This window comes from Balearica regulorum, chromosome 2 (assembly GCF_011004875.1).
Source record: "Balearica regulorum gibbericeps isolate bBalReg1 chromosome 2, bBalReg1.pri, whole genome shotgun sequence".
Lineage (NCBI taxonomy): Eukaryota > Metazoa > Chordata > Aves > Gruiformes > Gruidae > Balearica > Balearica regulorum.
In genome coordinates, this window is record NC_046185.1 from 104,327,785 (window position 1) to 104,352,456 (window position 24,672).

Consider the following 24,672-nt stretch of genomic DNA (forward strand, 5'->3'; position numbering starts at 1 on the left):
TTTCAGTCAGTAGTAATGGGAGGTTCAAATGTTCTCAATCTAAAATGGCTATGTGTGAAATTGTCATATAGAAAGAGGTTAGCAGAGAAACTGGTCCTGATTTTTTTCAATTACACACGCTCTTGTTTGTTTTCTTTCTTCTGAGAAATTTCCCTGACTCATTAACTGCTAACTGTTGCGGGAGACGATACAGAGCTGTCCCTTGGGCCCTAGCAGTCAAAGGCTGGAACTTCCTGAAGTTGCTAGAATTGATGCAACACAAATTCAGGTTTCACAGAAAGATATAATGAGTCCAAGCTCTGGCTAGATGTACCTCACCCAGGCACGGCATAAGTCTCTTTGAAAGGGAGCCCTTGGAAGGGCCTCCAGCAATGGAGATGGCTGCTCTACTCCAGTCCCTGAATTCTCAAAAACCAGGGATTTTTGCTTATTTTTTCTTTCACATAGAGAGTATGTTAAGATGGGGAAAGACCTCATTGCAAAAGGAAAAGAAGCAAAACTGATTCCAGGGCAGAAAGTGCCATCAACCACAGGGAGACTACACTTTTTGCGTCAGCGGACAAACATGGCAGCAATGGCAGCTTCAGAGAACTTTCCAGGATTTCTCCCACTGTTTCCAGTAACTCAGGCTGGACCTTTACAGGCCAGACAAGCGCTACCACAGTCTGTTTAAACCATAGACTCGCAATTGAATGTACAGTGTCAGATCACCACTTGGAAGGAACCTGCAAACCTCCGTTGTTGCCAGGCAAACTGCGGGTTTCTGCCCTATTCAGCATACAGCCAGAATTGTAGAGATAAAGGTGACCATCTCATCTCCTTTGCAGAAGGTTTAGACTTTTACCTTTTTGCAATCCAATATCCCAGATGTTTCACCCTATTTCAATGGTAAACTAAAGTCCTAAAGAGGAACCGGCAGCGCTGAAGTCAAGGAAAGGTTTGCCGGAAGGACATGCTAATGTGAAAGCATCTTCTTGCACTATTTTAGTAGCTAGTTTACAAGTCCAGAGATAGCTGCAACCCTCAGTTGAGTTGGTGCATACTTGTTGGCAGAGTCAGATCTGTGTGACAGGACTCCAGGACCCCTATTCGAAGTAGGGGCTCTGTGTGGGGCTGCTCCCTGGCAAGGATTCAGCACAACTGGGGGATCGGAGCCCTTTGTGACAAGTGCAAGCAAGTGCATGTGTGTATATACATTTGTTCTATTTGGGAAGCATACTGAAAAGTAGAAGCTTTCTCATGATGCTGTAGCACTGTTAGCAAGCATTTTAAATTTTCAGACTTAGAGTATGGCTGTGAAACTACCTGGTGGTGTAATTAGAGTCAAAGAAGGCTTGAGAAAAAGAGAAATGAGAGGAAGGTTAAATATAACATCCTCATAAAAAAAAAGATGAGCAAAGATGAATTTTGGAAGAAGAGAGGAAAGGGTGAGTGTGGGTGTGAGAGAGAGGAGTTTGTCTGAAACCGAAATGGTACAAATGAGTAGTAATAGCCCAGGATTTGACTGCCATGGAAAAGTGTATCTAAAGAATACCTCACTTTGGCCCAAAATAATTTAAATATAGAGAAAAGTGAGAGGAGATGATGAAATGAGCAATGTGCTTGTTAAACTTACATATATCTGAGGAGAGAGTGTATCATCTGAGCAGTAAGCTCAAGTCAGGGGAGCCCATCTGTTTGTCTGTGTTGATCTGCAATAAGAAGGCTGCACCTCTGTGTGGAGGTAGGAGGTTTCCGTGGCCCCGCTCCACTGGGGCAGGACCCTCAAATAACCCTGAAAGTTATTGCCGTGCTCTATCGCCACATATTCTAAGGAGCGAGGAAAGGGCTTCAGTGCTAACACTGGGTGGAGAGAGCTCTTGTAGGGACCCCCCAAAAAACCTCAGAAATATGGTAGAAAAGAAGGGGGTGGGAAGTGCTCTTTGAGTAAATACAGTCACATCACCTGAACTTACTGAGAAATTCTTATATCAGTTTTAAGACTTCTGTTGCAGTGTAACAGGGCACTCAATAAAAATAAGGAAAAAAACCAGAAAATATTATCCATTAGCTCTTCCCCAATTAGGAATTACCCAGAAAAAATACTGCTAGAAGGAGCAGAAGCGATCAGCCTTTGACAAGGCAGAGGAGGATTTGTAAAAGTTCGTTTTTAAGGTTATGCGATTGAAGAATAAAACAGGAAATCCCCTTACTTTGCAACTTTCGAAAGATGACATTCAAATTACATTTAGGATACGATCCAAATGCCATGAAAATTTTTTCCATCAACTTCGATGGATGTTCTAAAACAGGATGTGTTAAATCAGAGGAAATAATAACAGAGTTGCAAGTAAATTAACAGAAGATTCACAACACATTATGAATCACTGTATTAAAGAATCAATTAGAGTCAGCTATTTAAATAAAAGCAGAGTAGTAGTGCGCAAAATAAAAAAAAATGAACTAGAAAAAATTAGAACATCTGCTGAAGTTTCCAAAGCTATATTTAATATTAATTTGGGAAAAGCACATGGACTGAATGGTGTCTCATCAGAAATTTGTAAGTGTTTCCAGGCAAAAATCGCTCAGATGATACTTTTTTAAAAAAAAATAAATCTGCTCAACTAAAAGAGAAAACTGCTCTCTAAACCCTTCCCTACCACTGAATTTTGTTATGGGGAATATCACCATCTTAAACCAGAGAAGCAAAAAAATGCAAATGTTCCTGTATGATCCAGTTTTTTGTTGATTGTTAAGATCTAGTACCAGAGTCTCTGTCCTGCTGGCTGCTGCACACAAGCTGCACCTTCTGCCCCAATGAACTAGTTTGCTGGAGCAGGGCCTGCCCTTGTGTAACAGTACAATTAGTTAACAGTGGGGTAGACTTTATTATTATAAAGAATATTTCAAATTCAAGCATTCAGCACAGAGGAGAGTATGAAAAGTGAGCAGATTTTTGGTAGAGATGCCAGATTTCCTTCCGAGAAATCTACAAAGGGATGGACCATTTCTTTGGTTGTTAGGTGACTATTCAGAAAAAAATCTGCTTTTGAAATTTGAGGTGAACTTACTGTCTTTTTTTATTTTAGTCAGGAAGGTGGTAGAAGACAGGACTGCCTATGTCTGATCATAGGAGTTGTGACCCTAAAAACGTTTGGTCAGCCAGCTAGAGATCAGCCAGCTGCATACCTGATGTTTCAGTGGCTGTATTTATGGTTTCTCTGATGATGAAATCTAGATTTCTGCAACGACCAACGTAATTTCTCTTCTGTCAGTTAAGTCCTTGTTTCAAGGAGGAGCTGGCAGATGCTTGTGACACCAAACAAGGCTTTTTGTTGTGCATGGTCCCCTGAGCAATGTGGGCCACCGCCTCCCTGTGCCTATTTTCTGAAAAATGTCAGTGTTCAGAAAGTTGTCTGAAGACAGATTTAAATTTCATATGACAAACTTTCATTGAGGGGAAGCACCACTGCAGGGGGAAAACCCCACACCTTGACACACTAAAATGATTGCAAGAATTCTTCTTTAAGATGTCTAAGTAGGAATATTTCTGATAACCTGGAAAAGACATCTAGATTTTACACTGCTGCTGCAAAATGAAAATCTTAGGGTGGAAGAACTTACCTTTGGTTATTCTTGACAGAGAAAACTAGAGTAAGTCAGCATAGATACATCTAGATGTAGTGCAGCTGCACTGATTTCTACCTGTTCAGACCCTAAACCCATTTATTTAAGAATGAATGTACTAGCTGCAGGGACGGTTCTTCTAGCTACATCCTTACTTGAGATTACCCCACTTTTAAGAACGAACAGACATTTCTGTGTATCTTTTTCTTTTCCTTTATAGACTTTTATTTATATTATGTATCTGTATCTCACATGCCAATAGAAATCAGGAAAGGAAATTAATTTGTATGAATGGATTTAATAAATTTCATGATTTACCAGTAATGAAATCCTGGTTTGCAGAATGAGAAATAATAGGGCTTTTCCAAAATATCTTAATCCTTGGCTATGGCTAGTGGCATAAAATGAACCATTCTTTCCTATGTGTCTAAAGTCCAAGTTGTGCTCCATGTAGCTATGTGATATTCTTTCCAGTCTCATGTCAGTAAATAATTGCAGTGCTGCTCTTTAGTCTGTCTCTGACCTTCACTATGCTCGCCTTTCTTGAACAAAAGCTGAGAATTGTGACAAGTTGATCTCCTTCTGCGATCTGATCTAGTCTAGTTGAGAGGAAAGTTCATTAATCGTACTCCCAAATTCCTTAACCAGTTTACCATAAATGTACTACTCTATAAGCATATGTAATACAGCACAGCCATAACAGTGCTTAAAATAGGATTAGGCAATACCTCATATTTTCTAACTACTTCTACTTTTGCGGAAATACAAATTCATTTTCTTTATATTGTCAAGGGTGATTTTTTTGTAAAAAACCCCATGTTTTAACTAGTTTAGGTTTTATGAGTTTAGGCTAGAATATTGTCTAGTCTGTCTAAACTTGGCAACTTTGTGTAATTCTAGTTGTTATTACCTGAACATGAACCAAAGATGATTCGTATTTTAAGGAGCCTCTTTTGGGGATGAGAAGAACCAAGTAGCTTAACTTCGTCTTGTTTTGACAATTAAAAATTGGCAGCTGAACTGTGTGCTCAAGCAAAGCAAGGATTTTTAGGCCTAGAGAAATTTTTTAGAATCTAGAAAGGAAAAAACACATGCTACTAAAACCCTTTGTATGGTTTTCCACTCTTCCCTAGAAAGCGGGTAAGGCTCTAGGATCAAACTGTACCTGCATGCATATGCATTAAAGCCAACACGCTGAAGTAAACACAGAAATGTGGTTGTCCTCTTTGGGTGGCAGGAATTGGAAGTAAGTCCGCTGACATCAGAGAAGCTTCACAATTCAGGCAAAATAAGAGAACATCTCTACTTGCCTTTTTTGTATATCAACATTAAAACCTTCAAATAATCTTCATGGAATAATGACTAAAATAGGGTTTTTACAATGCAGTGACTGATTGTTTCCTGCCAAGCCATCAGACCTGTACCTTATGCATTTGTAGACCACCTTTACGTATCTACCTGTGTTTAATAAGGACTTGACGCAAAGTCCTTTGAAGTGAATAGGAATTCTTCTGTTGTCTTCTGTGCTTTTTGGATCGGGTTCCAACTTATAATCATGAGAATCTATCACTTAGTGATCTTAAAAAAAGTCCTATGTTAATAAAAAATAATGCATGAAAATCTCTAATACTGGGTGAAAATTTAAGGACCCAGAAGTTGATGCAGTTATAGTTCCCCAGGTAACTGTAAAAGATTATATTACATTAATATGTAAAGGTTAACAGTACATACAATAATCTGAAATACTGTCTATATTGTACATGAAGTGTGACTGACTTGCGGGGTTTTAAGAAACCTCACTTCGGTTGTTTGGGTGTGCTTATATTTGAAGCAATATTTGTGATGGTTACAAGGCCTAGGCCAAAGGGATCTCAATGTTCTTGCACATTGAATAGTGAATAAGTATATTTTAGGTGAATGCACCTGTGCCTGTTTCTTTCTCCCCCCCGCCCCATGCCAGCAAGAAAGAGAACTTTCTCTCCTGGAGTAGTTGTCGTACAGGTATGTAAGGTCCCTTTGTGCCATTTTGGAGGTCTCTAGAGTTGCTGTAGTATTTCGCATGGTCTGTAACAAGACAATGACAACACTGCACTATGCATTCTCCACGGAAAACAGGATAATTTCAACAATTTTCCATTTTCTGTAATGTTTTTCTCTGAAGCAGGGAGCCTTCTTTATGTGTGCAAAGCTTTCAGTTGCAGCTCTCCATAGATAGCCATGACAAAGAGAAAGCATGAAAGCTTCTAGGACAGAACATTCATCCTCGCTTATCTGGCCCTCGGAGACATTAGCTAATCGAGGCATGATACTCCATACAATAGGACAAGTGCTGTAAAGCTACCTCTGTTATCCCAGCAAACGTGGAGACTTATCATTCCCATGGCCATTTTACAGGATTTGTTTTCTTCTGACAACAACATCCACAGCCTATGGTGCTATCAACTCCAACAATGAATCTGATGCTGGCTCTGTGTGTTATCGGCTCCCTAATAACTGCCTCTTTTTTTTTTTTTTGCCTTTTTTTTTTCTTTCCCACCCCATTTGTGAGAATTTGTCCCCTGGAGCTCTTCTCTATCAGGGCCCTGCAGCTGCTGTTATTTTAGATATGGCAGGAAGTAGGTACCGGAAAACAGCGAGAGCTCGCAGCGTTCAGAAAAATCTAGAAATTCCTCTGATTTACCCCAGGCTCTGGCTCCAATCAAAGCCAGTTGCAAAAAAAAAAAAAAAAAAAAAAAGACAGAAGGGGGGTGTTGGCGGTGGGAAAGGCCCAAGCAGACAACTGCGTCAGGGCTGCGTGTGTCAGGAAGGAGAGTTTCAGCCATCCCCTCCTGCAGGGTACCAGGGAGATGCTTGACATGGCCATGCAAACCGAGGAGCGCTTGGCTGCCACGGCAGAGCTGGGGCCAGCACGTGGGCAGCCCCACGCCGGCAGGCATGGCTGCCAGTACCCTCCCTCGCCTGCTGAGAAAACCCCCTCTCGCCTCCCCAGGGACGTGTGTTTCTAAAAGCTCATCCCTTTTTTACGCTCTCCCCTCTTGTGTCCGGTGTGTGCCTAAAGCAGATCAGCTTACCCAGTTGTCGGGCGAGCTCCCATAAATGCTTGTAGCAGCACTTTGCAAAGTGCGCCAGCCAAAGGCACTGGTGGAAAGTCACTAGAGCAAGAAACTTACATCACTACTACTACTACTATTATTATTATTACTACCGCTATTATTATTATTATTATAATTTTACAGCTCAGGATACTTCTTAATCTGCTAAGCAAAGACATTTTTAGCCACTTTGAAAACCTTTTAAATCAGGCTCACTATGGAGATGACTTCTAAAAGAAAAGAAAAAAAGAAGAAATGATAAAGAAAAACACCTCCAAACCTTTCAGTTCGGCAAGTGGTTTAGAAAAAAAGACACCACCACCCCCATACACAAAGACATACACGGAAAAGATACTACCTTTAGAACTGATTTTAATAAAGAAATCTTCCTCTTTGACACAGCAGATAAGGAGGAAGATGTCCGCCCACAGACATCTCACACCATCAGCAATCTAGTTAACATCTGTAAATGTTTTAGGGAAAGAAATTACACTTTGAGACATTTCTTTTTTAATTACAGGCTCCAGATGAGATTTGCTAGAGCAGGGAAATGTATCCCATAGCGACTGATGTCAATAGCAAGCAGTCCCTAAAGCCAGCCAGGATTGGGAAAGCCATGCTGTTTGCTGCTCTTGGCACTGCTCCCTGCTTTCACAATGTCAAACTTAGAACCGCCTTTATATGCACTTTCCATTTTTTTTTTCCACAGTAGCTGTTGCCAGCAAGCTGTAAACTACCGTATATCACTCAGATTTAAGAACCTAAACTTTAAAACAAATTAAACTCTTGTTGACATTGTAATAAAAATCAGAATCGAACTGAACAGCTCAGTAAAACTGCACTTCAATTATTTTATGGATTTAAGATTGTTTTCTAGGATTCCCAGACTCCCAATACAGCAAAGTTATTTCCTCTTGGCAGATGTCTGGAAAAAAAAATCATTGAATGGATAAAATTATGTGGCAGACACTAGGTTGAAGACTAAAGGGAGGAAATGGTGTCTCCCCAGCACCTGTAAATATTTGCTCTGTGTCTTGACCAGAAAAGCCTTTCGTCCATACTTTGAAAAAAAATTTCAAGGTATTTATTTTGTGAGTTTTTAAGAAAATAGAATTTTCATGTGTCAAAACCCAGTTCCTAACTAGGTGTTCATGTGGTTTTTGAATGAGAATGGCAAATACGGGTCTGACCCACCCTTCAGAACCATGTTCAAATGCAGGTAAATGCATGCAGCACACGCGTGCTCCCAGTTGCTGGACTCTGCTTATCTTTCATCTCCCTACTTAGCAGTTAATGTTGGATATTTTTTTAATAATTCTCTTTTTTTTTTTTTTTCCCTATTCTGTAAAATGGAAACAGAGGTTTCCATCCTGTTAATTGCCAGGTTTCCATTCTTTATAATGTTTCCTCTCAAAACAGTTTGGAATGAAAGTATTTCAGAAATGTGTGTAGACGGAAGCTACTGGAGATAATAATTTGTTTCATGTAACTGTGTTTTACAAAAGGTGTGGTGCACGAGAAAGGCTGTTGGATGGAGCAAACAACAATCAGCTTGCGCAGCCTTTCACCAAAACCTTTTTTGTACTTTACTTTTTTTCTTTCATCACATCAGTGAAATGTCCTTTATGTCCCTAAAACCCCAGCCTGAAAAGTGTTGTGTTCCCAGGGTCTTCAGCAAGAGCTGACCCTTGCTGGGTTGGTCCCGACACAAGAATGCTTCTGAAGATTGAGCCAGATGTTGTACATCTGCATGCCCATAGCTAGGTCCCAGGGTCTACATGTTCTGGCTGGACCCCCCAGGCAGCGGGGAGCTGCCTGTCCTGTCCCTGGAGCAATGTGTAGTTGTGTGGATTTTCCAAAGTCGCTGTGTTAGGCTCTGTGCATTCACCTCCTGATCTGAATTGGCTGAGTTGACCTGACTGAATCTCACGTAAGCAGCCAGTTTTCTTCACTGTAGCATTAAGAAATTTTTTAAAGCTACTCTGTTAAAGTTCTTCCACTCATTTTGTTGCCTGGAGCACCTCTCAAAGTGCAGGCCAAATTCCTGCTGGAGTTTGAATGTGCTGCCAGATCACAGCCTGGGCTGTGGAAGCACCCTATCATTTCTCAGCTATCGAGAAGCGAGAGTTTTGGAGTCCAAGTACTCAAAAAGAGGCAGAAAAGAAGTCTGTCGCACATTGCGAGTAGTTGTTTGGAAAGTGTAATGCAAACATTTTGAATAAAATTTCAGGTCCTTAAGTGTGCTTGAGAGATGAGTGTTGTATGCCCGTGTTTCTCAAGTGCCTTTTTCCTAGTTCTCTAGTGCTGGCCGCAGGTTTGCCATGCTTCACTCTTGGGGCAGAATAAATTTCCTCTCTGGTGGTGAGTGCTGAGCTTCAGCACAGCTCTTGTGTCAAGCACTGAGCCGCAAGGGGGAAGGTTTCTTCTTCCCTGGGAGCCCGGCTGTGATTCTTACTGAATTTTTGCAGCCGTATCTGGTGTGTTTTCTGTTGACACTGCTCTGTCAGTCCAGCCTAAGGAGCCATTCTGCAGCTTAACACAGCATGTGGGAGAGGGGAAAAGAGGAAAAGACATTTTGCCGTGTTTGCAGCTCTGTCACACTGGGACCATGTACAAATAAGAGTATTCTTCCAGCTGCTCTAATTTGAGATGCTTGCTATAGGCAGTTTTAGCATCCAAGGAGTACAGAAGTCCAGCAGCTCTTCAGGAGTCTGGACATGGTGGTTTTCACAGCTACATCTTCTGTGCTGAGGAGAGCACCTAATAACGCCCAGCTGGTGGTTTCCCCACCATGGCTCAGCTTGCATTGATATGTCTCCAGCGTGGCTCCACTAAATCAGCCTTTGGATCAAACCTTGCCAGCCAAACTGAATGCAAGTTTTGTCATGAAAAGGTCTTTACCTAGTGTAGTTAGTGTGGTGCAAAACCAACGCAAGAGTATTATTAACCACTGCCAATGTTCTTCTCCAGGGAGCCGTGGCACATTCCTCTTTGAACTGCAGTGTGCTTCAGCAGCAGACGCTGCCGTGGTTAAAATAAAATCCTGTGGCATTACGTACAGCTCGCATTATGGTGGTGGTCAGGTCATCGTGCCACAAGCAAATTTATCGCATGATGATTTGCTTGCATCACTTTTTTTGCAGGCTGTTTGCAGCCACCAGTGCAGATTCCCAGAGCTAGGCCTGCTTCTGTGCCCACTGCTGAAGATTAGCAGCTGTGTTCCATCACCTAAGGATTTCCCCCAGCTAGGGTGACCTTTCCCAGCCTAGCCCCCAGCAGGCCCCTAGGTGGATTTCTTTTCCCTTATCAAACATATTAAAATTTTTATTAGCCCCACCCAGCCTTTCTCTTCCATTGAGCAGCATGTGGCCACTCACTGAGTCATCTCATGGCCATCATTTTATCTGCCTGAGGAAAAACCCTGTGAATTAGGGGTTAGCAAACAAAGCTCAGCCTTTCACCACAGCATAGGTGGGAATGTGGCCCAACAGTGGTTGCCCCCCAAAGCAGCACATAAGCACATCATGTGTTGTATATGCAGCAGCATCCTAGTGTTATCCCTGCCTTGGTGCCCTCTTTGCTAGATTATGTGAATAATAGCATTGATCTTTTCTGTTTAGCATGCACTTTGAGGTTTGCTGATGAAAAGGGCTATAAAAGGAAAGAGGTGTTGATGATGGTGATGATAATAGGGCAAATAAGGTCCATTTAATAAACAAAAAATCCTCTTTCCTCAGGAAAAGATCACATAGACCCTGTTTTAACCTATCTCAGGACACTTTTAGTGTTGAGGCCCAATGTTACTCCTGCTGAAGTGCATCAGACTTTGAGGCTGGTTGAGCGGAAGAAGAGCTAAGTCTCTTGGCTGTTCTTTGCCTAGAAAGAAAAGGGCACTCCTGTGTGACCCAAGGTGCTTCTTTCTTTTTTTTTCCCATTCATTATTTCTTTTCTTTATTCGATATGCCCAGCTGCCCATGAGCTGGTTTTTTATTACCAGCAGCGCAAGGTGGCTCATTTTGGAGGATTCCAGATGCTCACTGGGGGCCACACTACTATTACATAAAGTCAATTAAAGAGCATACGTGCACATTCCATTGATTTGATTTAGAACTAACAAAAGCTTCAGTAATGTGCAATTACAAGAAACTTAATGACCCCTTTATATTGAATGCAGCTTCTGTGGCACCTAATATGCTTTGATGAATTGCTTATTATGTGCAATGTTGGAAAAGCTTCTAAAAAGATTAATAATTGTATAATCGATAGAGAAATTCAGTCTTATTTGTTTTTTTTTAAACTCTGAAATCAGTAAGTCCTAGAGATTATGGATCCTCTTTTGCTCCCCTTTTTCCTCCTGTAGCCTCAGAATTTATTTTTTTTCCCAAGCTAATCTATTACTTTCCCAGCATGTGGAGAAACCCTTTCTTGTGTTATATGGAAAGGTCTGAACTGATACGGATTACCACATGAGGTCCAAAAGGCTGGTGCCAGCTGCCGGCAGAAATCACCAGTGCTGAATGTGTGAGCATGGGATGCTCCTTTGGCAGGGCAGGAGGTCCCCAAGTAGCAGCCTCCAGCGCTGGGCTCAGAGCTTTGCAGCATGGTCCAGACCCACTCCCACTATCCCATTCACTGCCTGTAAGCTTTAGGAGCTGCCAGCTCAGGTGGGCTTTAACCTTGCTCTTCTAGCCATAGGATGCTTTCAGAGCCTCGTGTTTCAAGGGTTGCCCATGCCACAGTTGACTGCTAGTTGTGAGGTACAGCAAACCTTGTGGGATGGGATCAGAAGTATGAGAGTAAAAGGAAAAAAAAAAGGAAGTTTAATTTCTGTTACATTCAATGTTTAATAAATACTGCCAGAGATGTCTGGAGGCTAAAAACAGGCAAATGCAGAATTGCTTTAAATTTGTTTTGATTTTGAATCCACTCTTGTCATGCTTCAGGGCATGATTCATGAGTTTTGAATGCCGGGGTCTGACAGCACTATTTTACTGTTGGGCACTAAACTGGAAACTAAAACTGATCACCAAGATCAGTTTTTATTGCTGTATTTCTTATAGTGGGGGCAAATTTCTGTTGTCTCTAGCAAAGCGGTGCATGCTCTTCCTTATTCCTTCCTGACTGGTGCCCACAAAGCTTCCAGCAGTACGGGCCTCGGCTTTTGGCTGCCTTAGGTAGGATTTGCGTAGTTCTGTCATGTGGAAATTTTGTGTAAAACGTAAAATATGTCTGTTTTATTTCCCTTACAGATGCTCTTAGGAACGTAAACACATAATTTTGGTTAAAATGTGGTTTATTTGTCCATTGCCCAGCCCTACCCTCACGCGTGTGTGTATGTGTGTGTCAAACGTGGCTTGCATCATGCCGGGGCAGATCCTGCAGCCTCTGCGCAGCCCAAATTCCAGCCGCTCCTGGCAAGGTTGGTCTCAGTGAGGGCTACTGAAAGTTCTTGTTGACTCTCTGATTCTCTGGTATAAAAGCTCAACCAAGCGCAGCCACCCTCAGGTTGAGAGTAAAAATGAGCTAAAGGTTAGACCTCAGTGTGCTGGGAATCAGTGTGGGTCTGTTGATTGCTGTGCTAATTCCCAGCAGCCGGGGAATTCATCCCTAAGTGTTTGCAGAGCAAGAGATGCAGGGCGTTCCCAGGGTTGCATACGGGAGGGATGAAAAAAATCCAAACCCGCGAGTTTTGGTGCCTTAGGATGGGACTCATTTAGTCTGGGCACCTAGTCAAGAGCCCCAGTTAAATTATTGCTGTACGGCGCTGTCATCGCACTACAGCGAGGAACCTTTCCCATTAGCCCTCCGCAGCGCAGCCGTTGTGGGAGATTTTGCGTTATTTGGAGGTTTTGAGCTAAATAAGGCAGAGGGTAGAGCAGGTAGGAAAATGACTCCATCTTAATGGCTGTCGTGCACAACAATACCATCCATCGTGCCAAGCTGACATTCGTATGGGAGGATCATGTTTTATTAAAACCTGCTACTTGTTGTCACTCACTTGCTCCACTGTCCTATTCGCTGTCTCCAAAAATAGCATGGCCTGTGGTGGTGGCTTATTATGATTAAACAGATAAAAATAAGTTTAAGGTTTAAACACATCCAGGACACCTGAGGTAATACAAGATCTGACTTCTTTATGGAACGTGTGAAGTTATATTTTCCATTGCTTCACAAGACTTGTTTTGTTTGGTTTTTAATTCAGAAAGCTTTAACGGGATCTATAGTTTCACATTACAGGCTGGCACCACAGGAATTTGTATCACTATTTTCTGATTTTTTTCTTATTCACAGGACAATACTTACCAGCTTTGAAAAAAGAATTTCTCTAAGACAGCCCTATTTTTTTCAGTGATTTAAGTAATAATTCTATGTTGTTTGTTGCAGCTTTCATATGTTAGAAAGGAGTGCTGCTTATTAGTAGTGAGGAAGTAGGCACCCTGACAAAAACTGTAGGATTTTACTCATGTGATGGAGTTTATACCAGGAGCTTCATTTCTTTACTCACTGTATATGTGTCTATATTTAGCCATTTTTTCTCTTTAAATAGCTCTCTCTTCTGTACATGGAGATAAGGGAAAACATTTTTTCCTCCTGTATTTCTGCTCCCTCTGCATTCATTTGCAACTTTGAATTCCTCCTCAGTGATGCTAATATGTGGCATTTCATCTGAAAGGAAGGGCATAGGAGAGCACAGGAGCCTGGTGGAGCAAGTTGTGGCATTGCTGGTGGAAAAATCCGAGGGCAGTAATTATAGACAGCAAAGTGAACGTCATACTACGAAGCATTACTACAGATAGCGTGGTGTCAGCATCAAACTCATAGACTCACTACAAACTTGTTTCCCTGTCCCTGTTCATAAGCTTAATAGTGACAGCATGGTCAGAGCAGTACCCAGTGGAGAGGAAAACACAGTCCCCGCTCCATAATGCTTGTGAGCAGGGACGTGTTGCCAGCAGTAGAAATTCAGAGCACTTAGAGGTACGTCTGCACTGTGAATTGACACCCTGACGTGGGTGTCTGTAGTTGTACTGACATAAGGCTCGACCTGAGCTAGTGAATTCTGCTGGAAGGCAAAAATCATGAGCCAAACTGAGGCAGTTTTGCTTTCAGGACTGCTACTCTTTTCTGGAGGTTGCTCAAATGTGACACCTAGCTGTGCAGTTTGACCAATGTCAAACATGGTCCAAATGTGGTATCCAAGCATGGCACTGCATTGCTTGGGCAGTTTACACCCATCTGAAAGATGAAGCTTTATTGTCCAGACGTGGCAGAATCCAGGCATAATTTCATACAGGCTTTTCACACATGTAGCTTGAAAGATGCAGCTGGTATTACTTGTGTTTTCCATGACACGTGCACCAGTCAGAGCAGGTTGCTTTTGTTCCTTTTTGGCAAGAGAGCATTACAGCATCCAAACCTCCTGCTTCAGTTGTGCTGCATGGTAGAGACAATCGTCCCCAGCGGTCACAGGCGGACATGAAGTAACAAACAAAGGTTGGTTAGTCAGCTGTGGAAAAAAGCTTGATGTAACCCCAAAGGCCTAGATGTCTTGGGAACATGCTGTGTGGCTCTTCCTATTGATAAGGAAACCAAAAACCATCCTGAAGGAACCGAGCTGATGCCATTGCTGTTTACGCAGGAACAAGGACACATACATGTACAGTGAATCACAAGGTGTCAAAACCTCTCATTGCCCTTTTGCTTCAACTCTGTCACGGCCCTTAAAAAAGAGTGGAGTGGAGAACCGCCAAGCTTGCTTGTGAAAGACAGGCATGCGGTCGGAAAGGGGCACAACAGTAAATAAAAACCACAGCTCCACTACTCAATCTCCTTGTAGAAGTCTTTCTGGGATGCTGCTGAAGTGAATTGAAGTCAATAGAGAAGCAGTCGTTGACTTCTGCAGTCTTCGGCATGTGATGTGTGAAGAGACAGCAGCTTAACCTGTCCAGAAACTGGACCCTTAATGTTACCACTAACAAAGTGAACAGGGATGAGATGATATCTTTTCAAAGTGCCATCATTCCCTCCCAAAACTGTAGACTCAGCTCTTTATAATTGTGGGTTTGACCATGGCTCTCAGCTCACCTTCCATTTTTTCAGACTCTTGGAAACATTCACCTGTAGGAGTATGAAGTCTTCCAAGCTCTCGTATTTGTAGCCCCAAAGAGCTCCCCAGCTGTGGAAACGCCCTGCATGTGCCTTCTCCCCACTCCCTGCACCACTGACCTTGTAACTTCTTTGATATGAGTGGGATCAATATCTGAGCTGGAAGGCAGAACTTTGCCTCAGAAGAACAGGTTTTTTATTAAAACAAAAGGCCACAGTGTTATCCGTATTAGTAGTCAGATACAAGGAAAGCAGAAATGTGCAGAAATTTAAAGTTTTGCCAGTTGATGGAATCCATGTACAGCCACCAAATGTTAAAAATACTCCATTTCCTATGAAGTTCACATCTATATATGGAACCTACATTTGTTCAGATATATCTGGTTGTCCTGTTCCGTGCAGGAACCCAAACTGTTTCATCGGTAAGACACTGATTTTGCTAATTAGTAAAGCAAAAATTTCCATTGCAAGGGCATTTTAAAGCAAAATTAAATTCAAGAAGAAAAAACTCCTTATTAAACTAAAATGTGGTGTAACAGCTCACCACATCCTGCTACTGTGGCATCTGCTGTTTAGCAAAGGAAAGGTTCCGCTTTCAGGCGCCTTGACAGGTAGAGAGGTCACGTGTTACCTGCATTTCTCAGCACTATTATTTTTTTTACTTTCTGTCAGTGGAAAAGCTGAACATGACAATGGAAAATACCAGTTGAGGGAAGGCATTGTGGGGAACTGTAGGTGTTAGCTATAAAAGTGACAGCGGCCCCCCTCCCCAAAGCCAGCAGAAAAACAGTGAAAAAAAATCTGATGACAAAGGGGCTGTAAATCATTGTACTCAGCTGTTTGATCTGATAGGGATCAGCCTGTCGCTTTAAGGGAAGTGTTGTGCTAATCTAGGCATTGAAAATTAAACATCTTGCATGCTATTCCAGATCTGCTGCTTAGCTGTATGTAGGGCCTCCAGCAAGCCAGATAATTCTTTGGGTCTCATCTGTCCTGTCTATAAAATGGGTCTTTTTGAGTACTCAGGTTATGTTGTTTTAAAAATGAGTGCAAAGCCTTTGCAATCTTTCTTTGAAAAATGTTGCGCCCATTCAAAACACAACTGCTCCTGGAATGGTACTACAGACGTGAATGGATGCGTATCCAAGCAGCAGCAGAATCAAAGACCAGCATTTGGTTGAGGAATGAAACTCAAACCCAGGCCAGAATACTGCTTGTACTGAATACTGCTGTTCTGTGGAGCACACACAATCCTCTTGTAGTAACAGGTTTGTAAGCCAAAACTTGAGCATTCAAGACAACAACCAGCTGACTCTTCTCAAGTACATAATAAATATTTTGTTAGAAAGGTGGGAACTAAGAGAAAAATAACAATTCTTTTCTCTGCACAAGCAGTATATCTTACCTCTCTGGGGAGTTCTGCAGTGGTCATACAGGACCGAGTGGAGCCCTGAGGATACCAAGGGGAAGGAGTGTGATAGATGAAAGAAGAGATGGTGAACAGGGAACAATCAGCTCGTTCACAACACATGAATGAAATTATTGAGAAATTTAAAACAAAAATAATTTTTTCCACCAGCACATCCTTAAACTGTGGAACCCGTTGCTGCAGGAAACTGTGAAGGCCAAAACAGGTTCAGAAGGTTATTAGAAAACTTCATGGAAGAAAGTTCATCAAAGTTCACTAGAAACAAGGATGCAGACTTCCTGTCACTCACGAAGCCCTTCAGCAGAATAAAGGTGTACTAGAGAAAGCATCACTGGAGGTGTGCCCGGTTCCTATGCTCTTTCCCAAAGAACTGGCTAGTGGCCATTGTGGTAGATGTGACATTGGTACAGATGGACATACAGGACACTTCAGCAGATCTGTACTTCAGTAGCAGAATTTTTTATTTTCTCTTGGGAAGGACAATCTTGGGTCAACGTACAGCAAGAATATTTGATATTTTCTTGCCAAAAGAAAAAAAAATCAGCTTTGGGTCAAACAAAATATTCTAAAACATTCAATTTGATACAAAATAAAACATTTCCTAACATGCAACAAAATCATTAATATGTTTTGGAGTATTAAAAGAAGCAAATTTCCCAGGAATTTGAAATAAGAAATGGCGATGCTAAAAACATTTGAAACTGTTTGGAAAATGTAATACGTATTTTCATGTCATTTTGACTGACCCAAAACTGCATTTTCCCCCCAACAAGTTTTCTCTCCACAGCTGTTTCTCAGACCTGGAGGGAGAGAGGTGTGTCTTCATGGGAGTGCTAGACCATGCAGCTGGAGGTGGTGGGGAGCATCCTTCTAGCAGAACCTAGCAAGCATCACCCAGCGCACTTCATGTGCACTTGTTGTCTGGTTTCCTCCTGTTCCCACCAGCTGGAGGGTTTTCCTTCCAGCCTCAGGTGCCTCTGCGGGCAGCACGGGAAAGCCCGCTCTCAGCACACTTCCCCTTTCAGCTCTCGTGTTTAGTGCTGTCTGCAAGTGGTCTGCCTCTACAAGATCAGCTGCTTTGCTGGATCATGTATTGCCCCACCTGGGCCTTCTGCGTGCACCCTTGTCCCTCTCTGTAGGTTTTTTCCACTGCGTTATTGGGAATTTTTGCATTTTCAATGCTGTGGTGGGTAAAGGGGTACAAGTGACATTGAAATAGAGAGAGCTGTGTCTGAACCGTGCTGTCTGTGGGCCACCACACGAGAGAGATGTTGAATGTCCTTTTGGTGTTTTTGGCTCTGTTTGATTGTGAGATCCGGTGGCAATGGGTGCACTTTGGTTGAGGTTCAGTTGTCTCCCGAGTCCACACTGACATTGTCTAGTGACTATTGTTGAACAGCTGTCAGGTGTTGTTACACAAGGACAGCAGACTGCTACTCATCAAGGTAGAGCAAGTCCACTTCTGTTAAGAAAGTAACATAATAAAAATGACCTATAAAGCCAAAGGTCTAATCTGTATCCTGTTGGAGTCAATAATAAAATTGCGAGTGATTTCAGATGGGGACAGATTGGTTTGGCTGCTGAGAGCTGGAGAGAGTGTGACTGAAGGACCATGGTGGTCTAATGGGCTAAGCCAAGGCAGCTGGGCTCCTAGCTGAATGGAAAAGTCACATCATCTCTAGGGTAAGCCATGTGTCTTACAGCACTTCAGTGACAGAGGGTACCTACTGTGGCTGGAAAGGGCAGCCTCTGAGTGCCTAAGCTGATTTTGGAGATGGACCTTTGGCTCTTAGACCCTCATGTCATCAAGTGGTTTCCAAAATACTTTCACTAAATGCTTTAATATGGAAAAGCACGGGCTAGCAGGCTGGGGGATGTTACTTTTGAAAGTTTTACTGAATGAATCAAGCAAGAGTACCTCAGCATGTGGTATAGCATTAGTCTGACATTCGAGATATGTGAATGCTAAATCCTGACTGAGATGGGGAGCTCCTTCGCTTTTCCACCTACCTGTCCCCATCCGTGGAATACCAGTGATACTTATGTTTGCATTTTACAGGAGTGCTGTGAAGATTCATTATTTAATGTTTCTAAGCACCAACTGTACAAAGGCCGAGGATTGCCTTGAGTAGTCTCTTAACTTTGTGTGATGTAACAGAAGCTTTGAGGGAAAGTTAGCAAAACTGTGACACTGTCTGGCCCATATGAGGATGTGTTTTCATTGTCACGCTCCACACCAAGATACCACTGTGTGTTTTTGCTGCATACCCAATGTTGCTTTGAGAGGTTTATCAAAGAAACTATCTTTACAAAAGCATCATGGAAAAATCATCCCACAGAAGAAGTGCACTGTTTGCATTCAAGGCAGAGACTCAGTCCTGAAAGCTGTCCGGAGTCCTGCAGCATGTAAATGGAGTAGTGCTTCTTGCTGTGTTTGGATGCGTGCAGGACAGTCTTTGCTACAGAGCAGGGCTTGCTGCTTGAATTTGTTTCTGCTGTTTGGTAATATTAAATATGAACGCCATGGCACTCTCGAGAGAAAGAACTGCTTTGTCTTCACATCTCATTTCCATACCGCTCTTAGTTTGCTGCCATAAATAGGTAGTTACAAATACAACTGATATTTCCTTTCTGAAGTATTGTGTGCATATCCATTGGTAGAAGTGGTTTTGGTGGCCAGGACCTGTGACACAAATCCTGACTGATTCATGTGTTGTAATTACTAAATGGGCAATAGGTCTGCAGAAAAGAAAAAAAAAACCAGCCAAAAAAACCCCAAGAAGAAACCTAATTGCTTCAGGAAGTTGGTTTTAGACAGGCTTGGTCTTTTCCAGTAAACACGTGAAGTTGTCCGGATGGCTGTGAACAGCAGCCCACAAGGAAAGGAAAACGCGGGCTTTTCCATGGTGCTTCCATGACGTAGGCATGTGTTTCCCACTCCCAGCAATGTTAGGGAAACTCAGAAGTGGTGATGGCATTTTGTCTATCTTCATGTAAATCAGGTGGTGGCAGTCGCTGCAGGGAGGTGGGGTGGAAATAAAAGGGATGTTGTGTAGTCCACTGTAGATGGCCTTTGCCAGGTTCAGTCATTTCCTGTCCATCTGCCAAAAATCACAAGCTGATAAATGGACATAATTGGAGTGTGGGAAATGTATTGCTTGATGATCTGCAGGGGAGGGGGAAAAGAATGAAAAAAGACTCGTGAATAAAGAAAACAACACTTTATCAGTGGAGATGCAGTCTGACTGGCTGATGCTGAGATAGCAGACCTTATTTATTCTTTCCTCTGACTCTTGCCAAACATTTTAACTTGCTCGTCTCTCCCATCTGTCTGGGTGGATGGGAGTGAAGGCTGCATGTCCACATGTGTTGGTCACCACGAAAGGAGGGTATATATTTACCAGCTCCAGGGAATGGGCAAGCACACAGCAGTTTCTTTTCTTCTTTTTTTTTTCCTAATACCATCCCACAGTGGAAAAAATCAGCACGTGAAGTTGTATTCTATGTAGGCATTGCAACTGTACATACACAGGTTCAGTGGCTGGCAGCTTTCTGCCATCAGTACTTACCATGGCTAATATACTTTCCAAACGGCTTTTTATGGAAGGGGTAGATTATTCTAAGATTTCCTGTGTTTCTCTTTGCTTTACATTTCTGAGCCAGTTCTAGAGCAAATTACATGTTTTATCTGTAACTGATTTGAAATGTTAAATATGTTTGATGCAATCAAGGATCCAGGATGCTGCTGTTCTTGTGATGCCTGGTTTTACACGGTATTTAGCATGTTAATAACCTCGGTTAATCCTGCTGGTTTGCACTGCGATCAACCTGTACAAGCTATCTCGTGATGTTACAGTTACTGTTCAGAGCTGTGCTGAAGCTGTCAAGGAACGGATGCAAGTTGGGGGGGGGACTGTGTACTGAAGAGATCCACCTGAAGCAGGGGGATGCTAATCGATTCCTTTTCTCTTGTCTTTTCTTTGCAGTAAATGAAATTATAAGGAATGACCTTTCCAGTACCAATGTCCATTCATAGCTTTCCATACAGGCCTAGTATGAAATCCACACACACTTTTGACTTAGCTGGCGTGTCAGCTCGAGTAGAGATACCGAATAAACTGAAGTCGTTGCCTGGTACCACTCTGATCTTCCACCTTACTGAATGTCAGGAACTGAAGATTTACCTCTTGCTTACGGAGAAGTAGCTCCTCAACTTCAACTGATGAAACAGCTTCTTTGAAGAAAATCATCTCAAAAGAAAGAGGAGGGAGTACGCTCCGAGACGGCGCATTTCATGGGACAAAACTAGGAAACTCAGCAAAATCTGAGTGCTTCTTCCCAGTGCTGATCTTTTTTGGCATGGCACGCTGGAATACAGCCCTGGAAGTGCCTTATTTTACCAGGTTGTGGCATCAGGGCATTTTTAATAAGCTTTGAATTTGCTACCATTAAAAGTGTTGGTAGGTGCAGAAACTATAGAGCTTGCATTCTGGAGAGTGATATTGGAAAAAAAGCATAGGACTCTGCAGCAAAGTAGGGAGAGCAGTAAGATGTGTTTATGAATTCCAGAATTTCTTCAGCTTTTCCTCTGCTGTAATGTACAGCCTATTGCCTTATTCTCAGTGCGTTTCAAAAGCCTCCTGATTTGTCATCATCTCAGCTTTCTTTTGCATATTGTTTTTATTATGTGCTAATAAATCATAGGGTTGTTAGTAGTAGCATGTTAAGATTTTGATTTTAATCCAGCTTCAGTCATAGCACAAGTGAGTTGAATAGCACAAAATAAAAAAGGTTGATGGACAAAAAATTGAAATCTATCTTTTACATGATAGATGAATGTGTATGCATGTACATACATACTAGTATATATGCATATATTTATATATGACAAATAATATAGATGGTTGCCTAGTGAGGGCACTGAATTTAGCAATAATTTCAATTTCTGAGAATGCATTTCAGATCCACAATAAGTATTTCAGCTACTTCTTTTGAGGGTTTGCTGCACCTAAAGCAGGTATGCATTTTCTTTCCTCATGCAGTTAAGCAAGCACTTTAGATAGGCAAGAAGGATGCATACAAGATACATGTTATTTACCAAATGACAAAATATGAGTTATAGTAACTGTAAATACCAGTATGGAAGAGTGTAAAATATTTGTTCAGTTATAATGTTATTATTCCGCAGAAGCCTTATAACTCTCTGCTACATGTATGAAGAAGAATATTACCAAAAAACCACAAAGGTTTAATATGCAGCGCTGTATAGTGTGTTTTCAGATGAGCTAATGTTTCTGGAGCTACAGGTAGGCATGTAGTGTAGCCTTTAACATTGTAATTTTTACAATCAAGTGCTTATTATATAACTAGCAACAACCTATTATTTCATATAACCAAAAAAATAAAAACAAAACTAAAATAAAATAGCATGACTTAAATTAAAAATGTTTAACATTAATATTGTGCCTTAGGAATCTGTGCCCCCTTCTGGAAATACACCTGAACTACACCTCCGTGCTGGGGTGGCTCCTTAACCCTAATGCAATGAAGATTGAACAGGTTTCACAAAAAGGTGAAATCCTCCTAAGCGTTATAAAACATTATTCTGTGTAATTATGTCTTACTTTCTTTAGGGGAAAAAAACAAAAAAACAAAAAAAAACCAACCCAGAAAGCCATATTTGTCACATTTGCACATTACTGTGAAGACATGAGAATATAATATGGCTATATGTACATAATACGCTGTTACTGGTCCTTATAATAACCTGTTTAATCCTAGTTATTTACCCTGTATTTAGCATTGTAGACATTGCATGAAACATTTCTTATAGACTGCCATATGAAAAGTTAAAAAGCTTGACAGATGTCAGCTTGACTTGTAGCTAGAAAATAGAACCAATAAAGCAAAATGTTTTGCTGGAAGCTAGTCTTAGAGTGGTTCATTTTATGTTATCTTGACAAATCTTCCTTTCTCATATAAAATAAGCATTTTTACGTTATATACATATATATATAAAAATATATATCTCCATCTCTTCTATTTGAAGCTGTTTGCATCCTGCTGCATCCTGCTAATATAACCATCTTAGTATGGAAGTAAAGTCTCTTGTCAGCCAGACTCTTCTTCATTTCCCCCTTGCATTTAAAGTCATTGCTGCCAAGGAGAGAAAATGATATATGATATAATTCTCAGATTTTATTCTCTCAGTATTTCAGAAATGTCAACAAAGTGTGCGTGGAGGAATCTCTGGTTATGCCAAAGGATATTTTTATTCATATACATAAATACCTTCGGTGAGGCTTTTACAATACAGGACAATGATACACACACACACACACACAGACAGACACACCCTCCACATGTTCACATTTCAGCAGTAATTTTAGCAAAGTTTTCAACTGTATGGTTTGGATATGTTGCACCTCCTTCATCCTTATTTTTATTTTCCTCTTAAGCTATTTTGGAAAAAAAACCACACCAATCTGTTACTTTTAAGCCTGGATAATGGAAGATTATGCATCTCTTGTATATGTATTCATAAAATAAAAATGAAAGCAGAAATATTTCCCGTATGAGACTGCTATCTTGTTTTTATATGCGTGTTATGATTGTTGCTGTCAGTTTATCATAATGGTTTTCATCAACCCTTTTTGAAAACAAAGCAAAACCAAGAAGCCACAACGCTCTGAACTTACAGTGTAGTCCTTATCAGTATGTTCAAAAATACTTTTGCCAGGGATGATTCTGACTATTAAAAAGAGCCCTCTGGATGAATTTTAAGCAGTGAAACAAACTACCTTATTAATCATGCAAGAAAGTGTATATATTGCTTGGACAACAGTTTCCTTTGCTCTCCCTGGAACTATTTCTGAAATGTGTGGGTTGCTAAGGGTAGGCTTTGGATCTGTGGTCTTCAGTGCAGTACACACAGAGAGACATTTTTGTAGCCCTGCAACGGGAGGGCTGCCCACAGCCTGGCAGAAGGGGATGGCTTGCCATGAGCTGCGTATGTGCGATGGATCTGTATGATGGATCTGATCTGTGTGGTGGGTCCTACCCCCTGAATGCCCCCACTGCTCTGCCCTGAAGGAGAAGGGGCAACAGGAGGGTGTCAGCTTAGTCAAAGATGGGCTGAATGTGGGTCTGGGTTTCTAGTCACCTCATCAGGTGGTGCCTTTGTATATACCGACATGTGGCACCTGATAGGCCAAATCATACAGAAACGCTGGAAAAACCTGAGCTGCTTCGATTTTTCCAGACCAAAGGCAAGTTATGAAGTATATAAGCACGACAGCATGCCTACTACAGCAGTCCAGATTTAAGTAAGTGTTTAAACACGTTTCAAAAATTCCTCAAGGAGACACAAATATGCATTTAAGTGTTTGTTGAATGAAGACCTTTCTCTGCCTTGGGTTTGTCTTCCTGTGAGTACAGGGTGACCCACCCTGCTCATTGTCACTCCTGGCTTCCCTGGGGCTGCTACTGAATCCCTTGCGATTTAAGGAGAGGCAGATGCTCCAAGCCCATTAAAACCCAGACATGGCCCTGCTCTTTAGAGGTCAGTTGAAATGCTCTTCCTCTGCTTCCCTGTCTGGAGGGTGGAAATAGTGATATTTACTCCTCATGCGGACAGCGTGAGCCGTATTGTTGGTGAGGTGCGTGGAAAAAGGAAAATACTGAAAACTCAGTCACAAATTCCCTATGTTTCCCGGAGACCATGGAATAATTTTGTACCAAAGCAAAATGTCTGGTCACAAACTGAATTCATTCAAGCAACATACTTCAGTCATTGTGCTACCTGGCTTCCTCCAAACTTCCTTTCCTTCTCATTTCCACACATCCCCCCCTCAAAGTACAGCAGACCCAAGCACGGCTACATTAACCACATCTTGACCAGACTTCTTTAAGCAAAATAGCCTTTAGCAAACTCCTAGCTGACTACTTTCATTCATAACCAAAGCAGAAGGTGAATCCCACACATCCATCTGGTACTGTTTGACTAAATAGCCTTGCTGGAGTCATGCCTTTGAGATTTTTCCTTTCCAGCTGAAAATCGCAAATTTCAAGGAGTTAAGTTTCTTGGATAGAGCTGTACTGCCTTGAAGCTAAGCTTTCCTTCACCATGTGTGTAATTTTATTGCATTCATCACTGTAAATCTATTGAATTTGTCTCAGTAAAAATAAAACAAAATCCCTCTCATTAAGTATATTAGAGAGCAGTGTTAAAGTCAATCACATAAGATCTTTGTTTCTGTAGCTTTTTTTTTTAAAAAAAATGGTCTAATTTTATGTTATAAGCAGATTGGACTCTTCGTCAAACTAAAGCGAGTCCCATCTTCTCCACCTTTGCACACACTTGTCCAATACGGAGGTTAAGCGTTTGCCTTTGTTAATTTGCCTGTGGTGTTTCCTCTTTCTCAGCAAGTTAATGTTTTT

At 41.6% G+C, this 24,672-nt stretch overlaps 1 protein-coding gene across 6 annotated transcripts in view; it reads left to right on the forward strand.

The window, feature by feature from the left end:
* Positions 1–22,808, forward strand: part of NFATC1 (nuclear factor of activated T cells 1) — a 116,295-nt gene extending 93,487 nt beyond the window's left edge. For all 6 annotated transcript variants that reach the window (XM_075745190.1, XM_075745192.1, XM_075745194.1 and 3 more), the window contains one exon: positions 20,220–22,808. In XM_075745190.1, coding sequence (XP_075601305.1) covers positions 20,220–20,269 — 50 coding nt within the window. In that variant the 3' untranslated portion in view covers positions 20,270–22,808. The remainder of the gene's footprint in view (positions 1–20,219) is intronic.
* Positions 22,809–24,672: the final 1,864 nt, after the last annotated feature.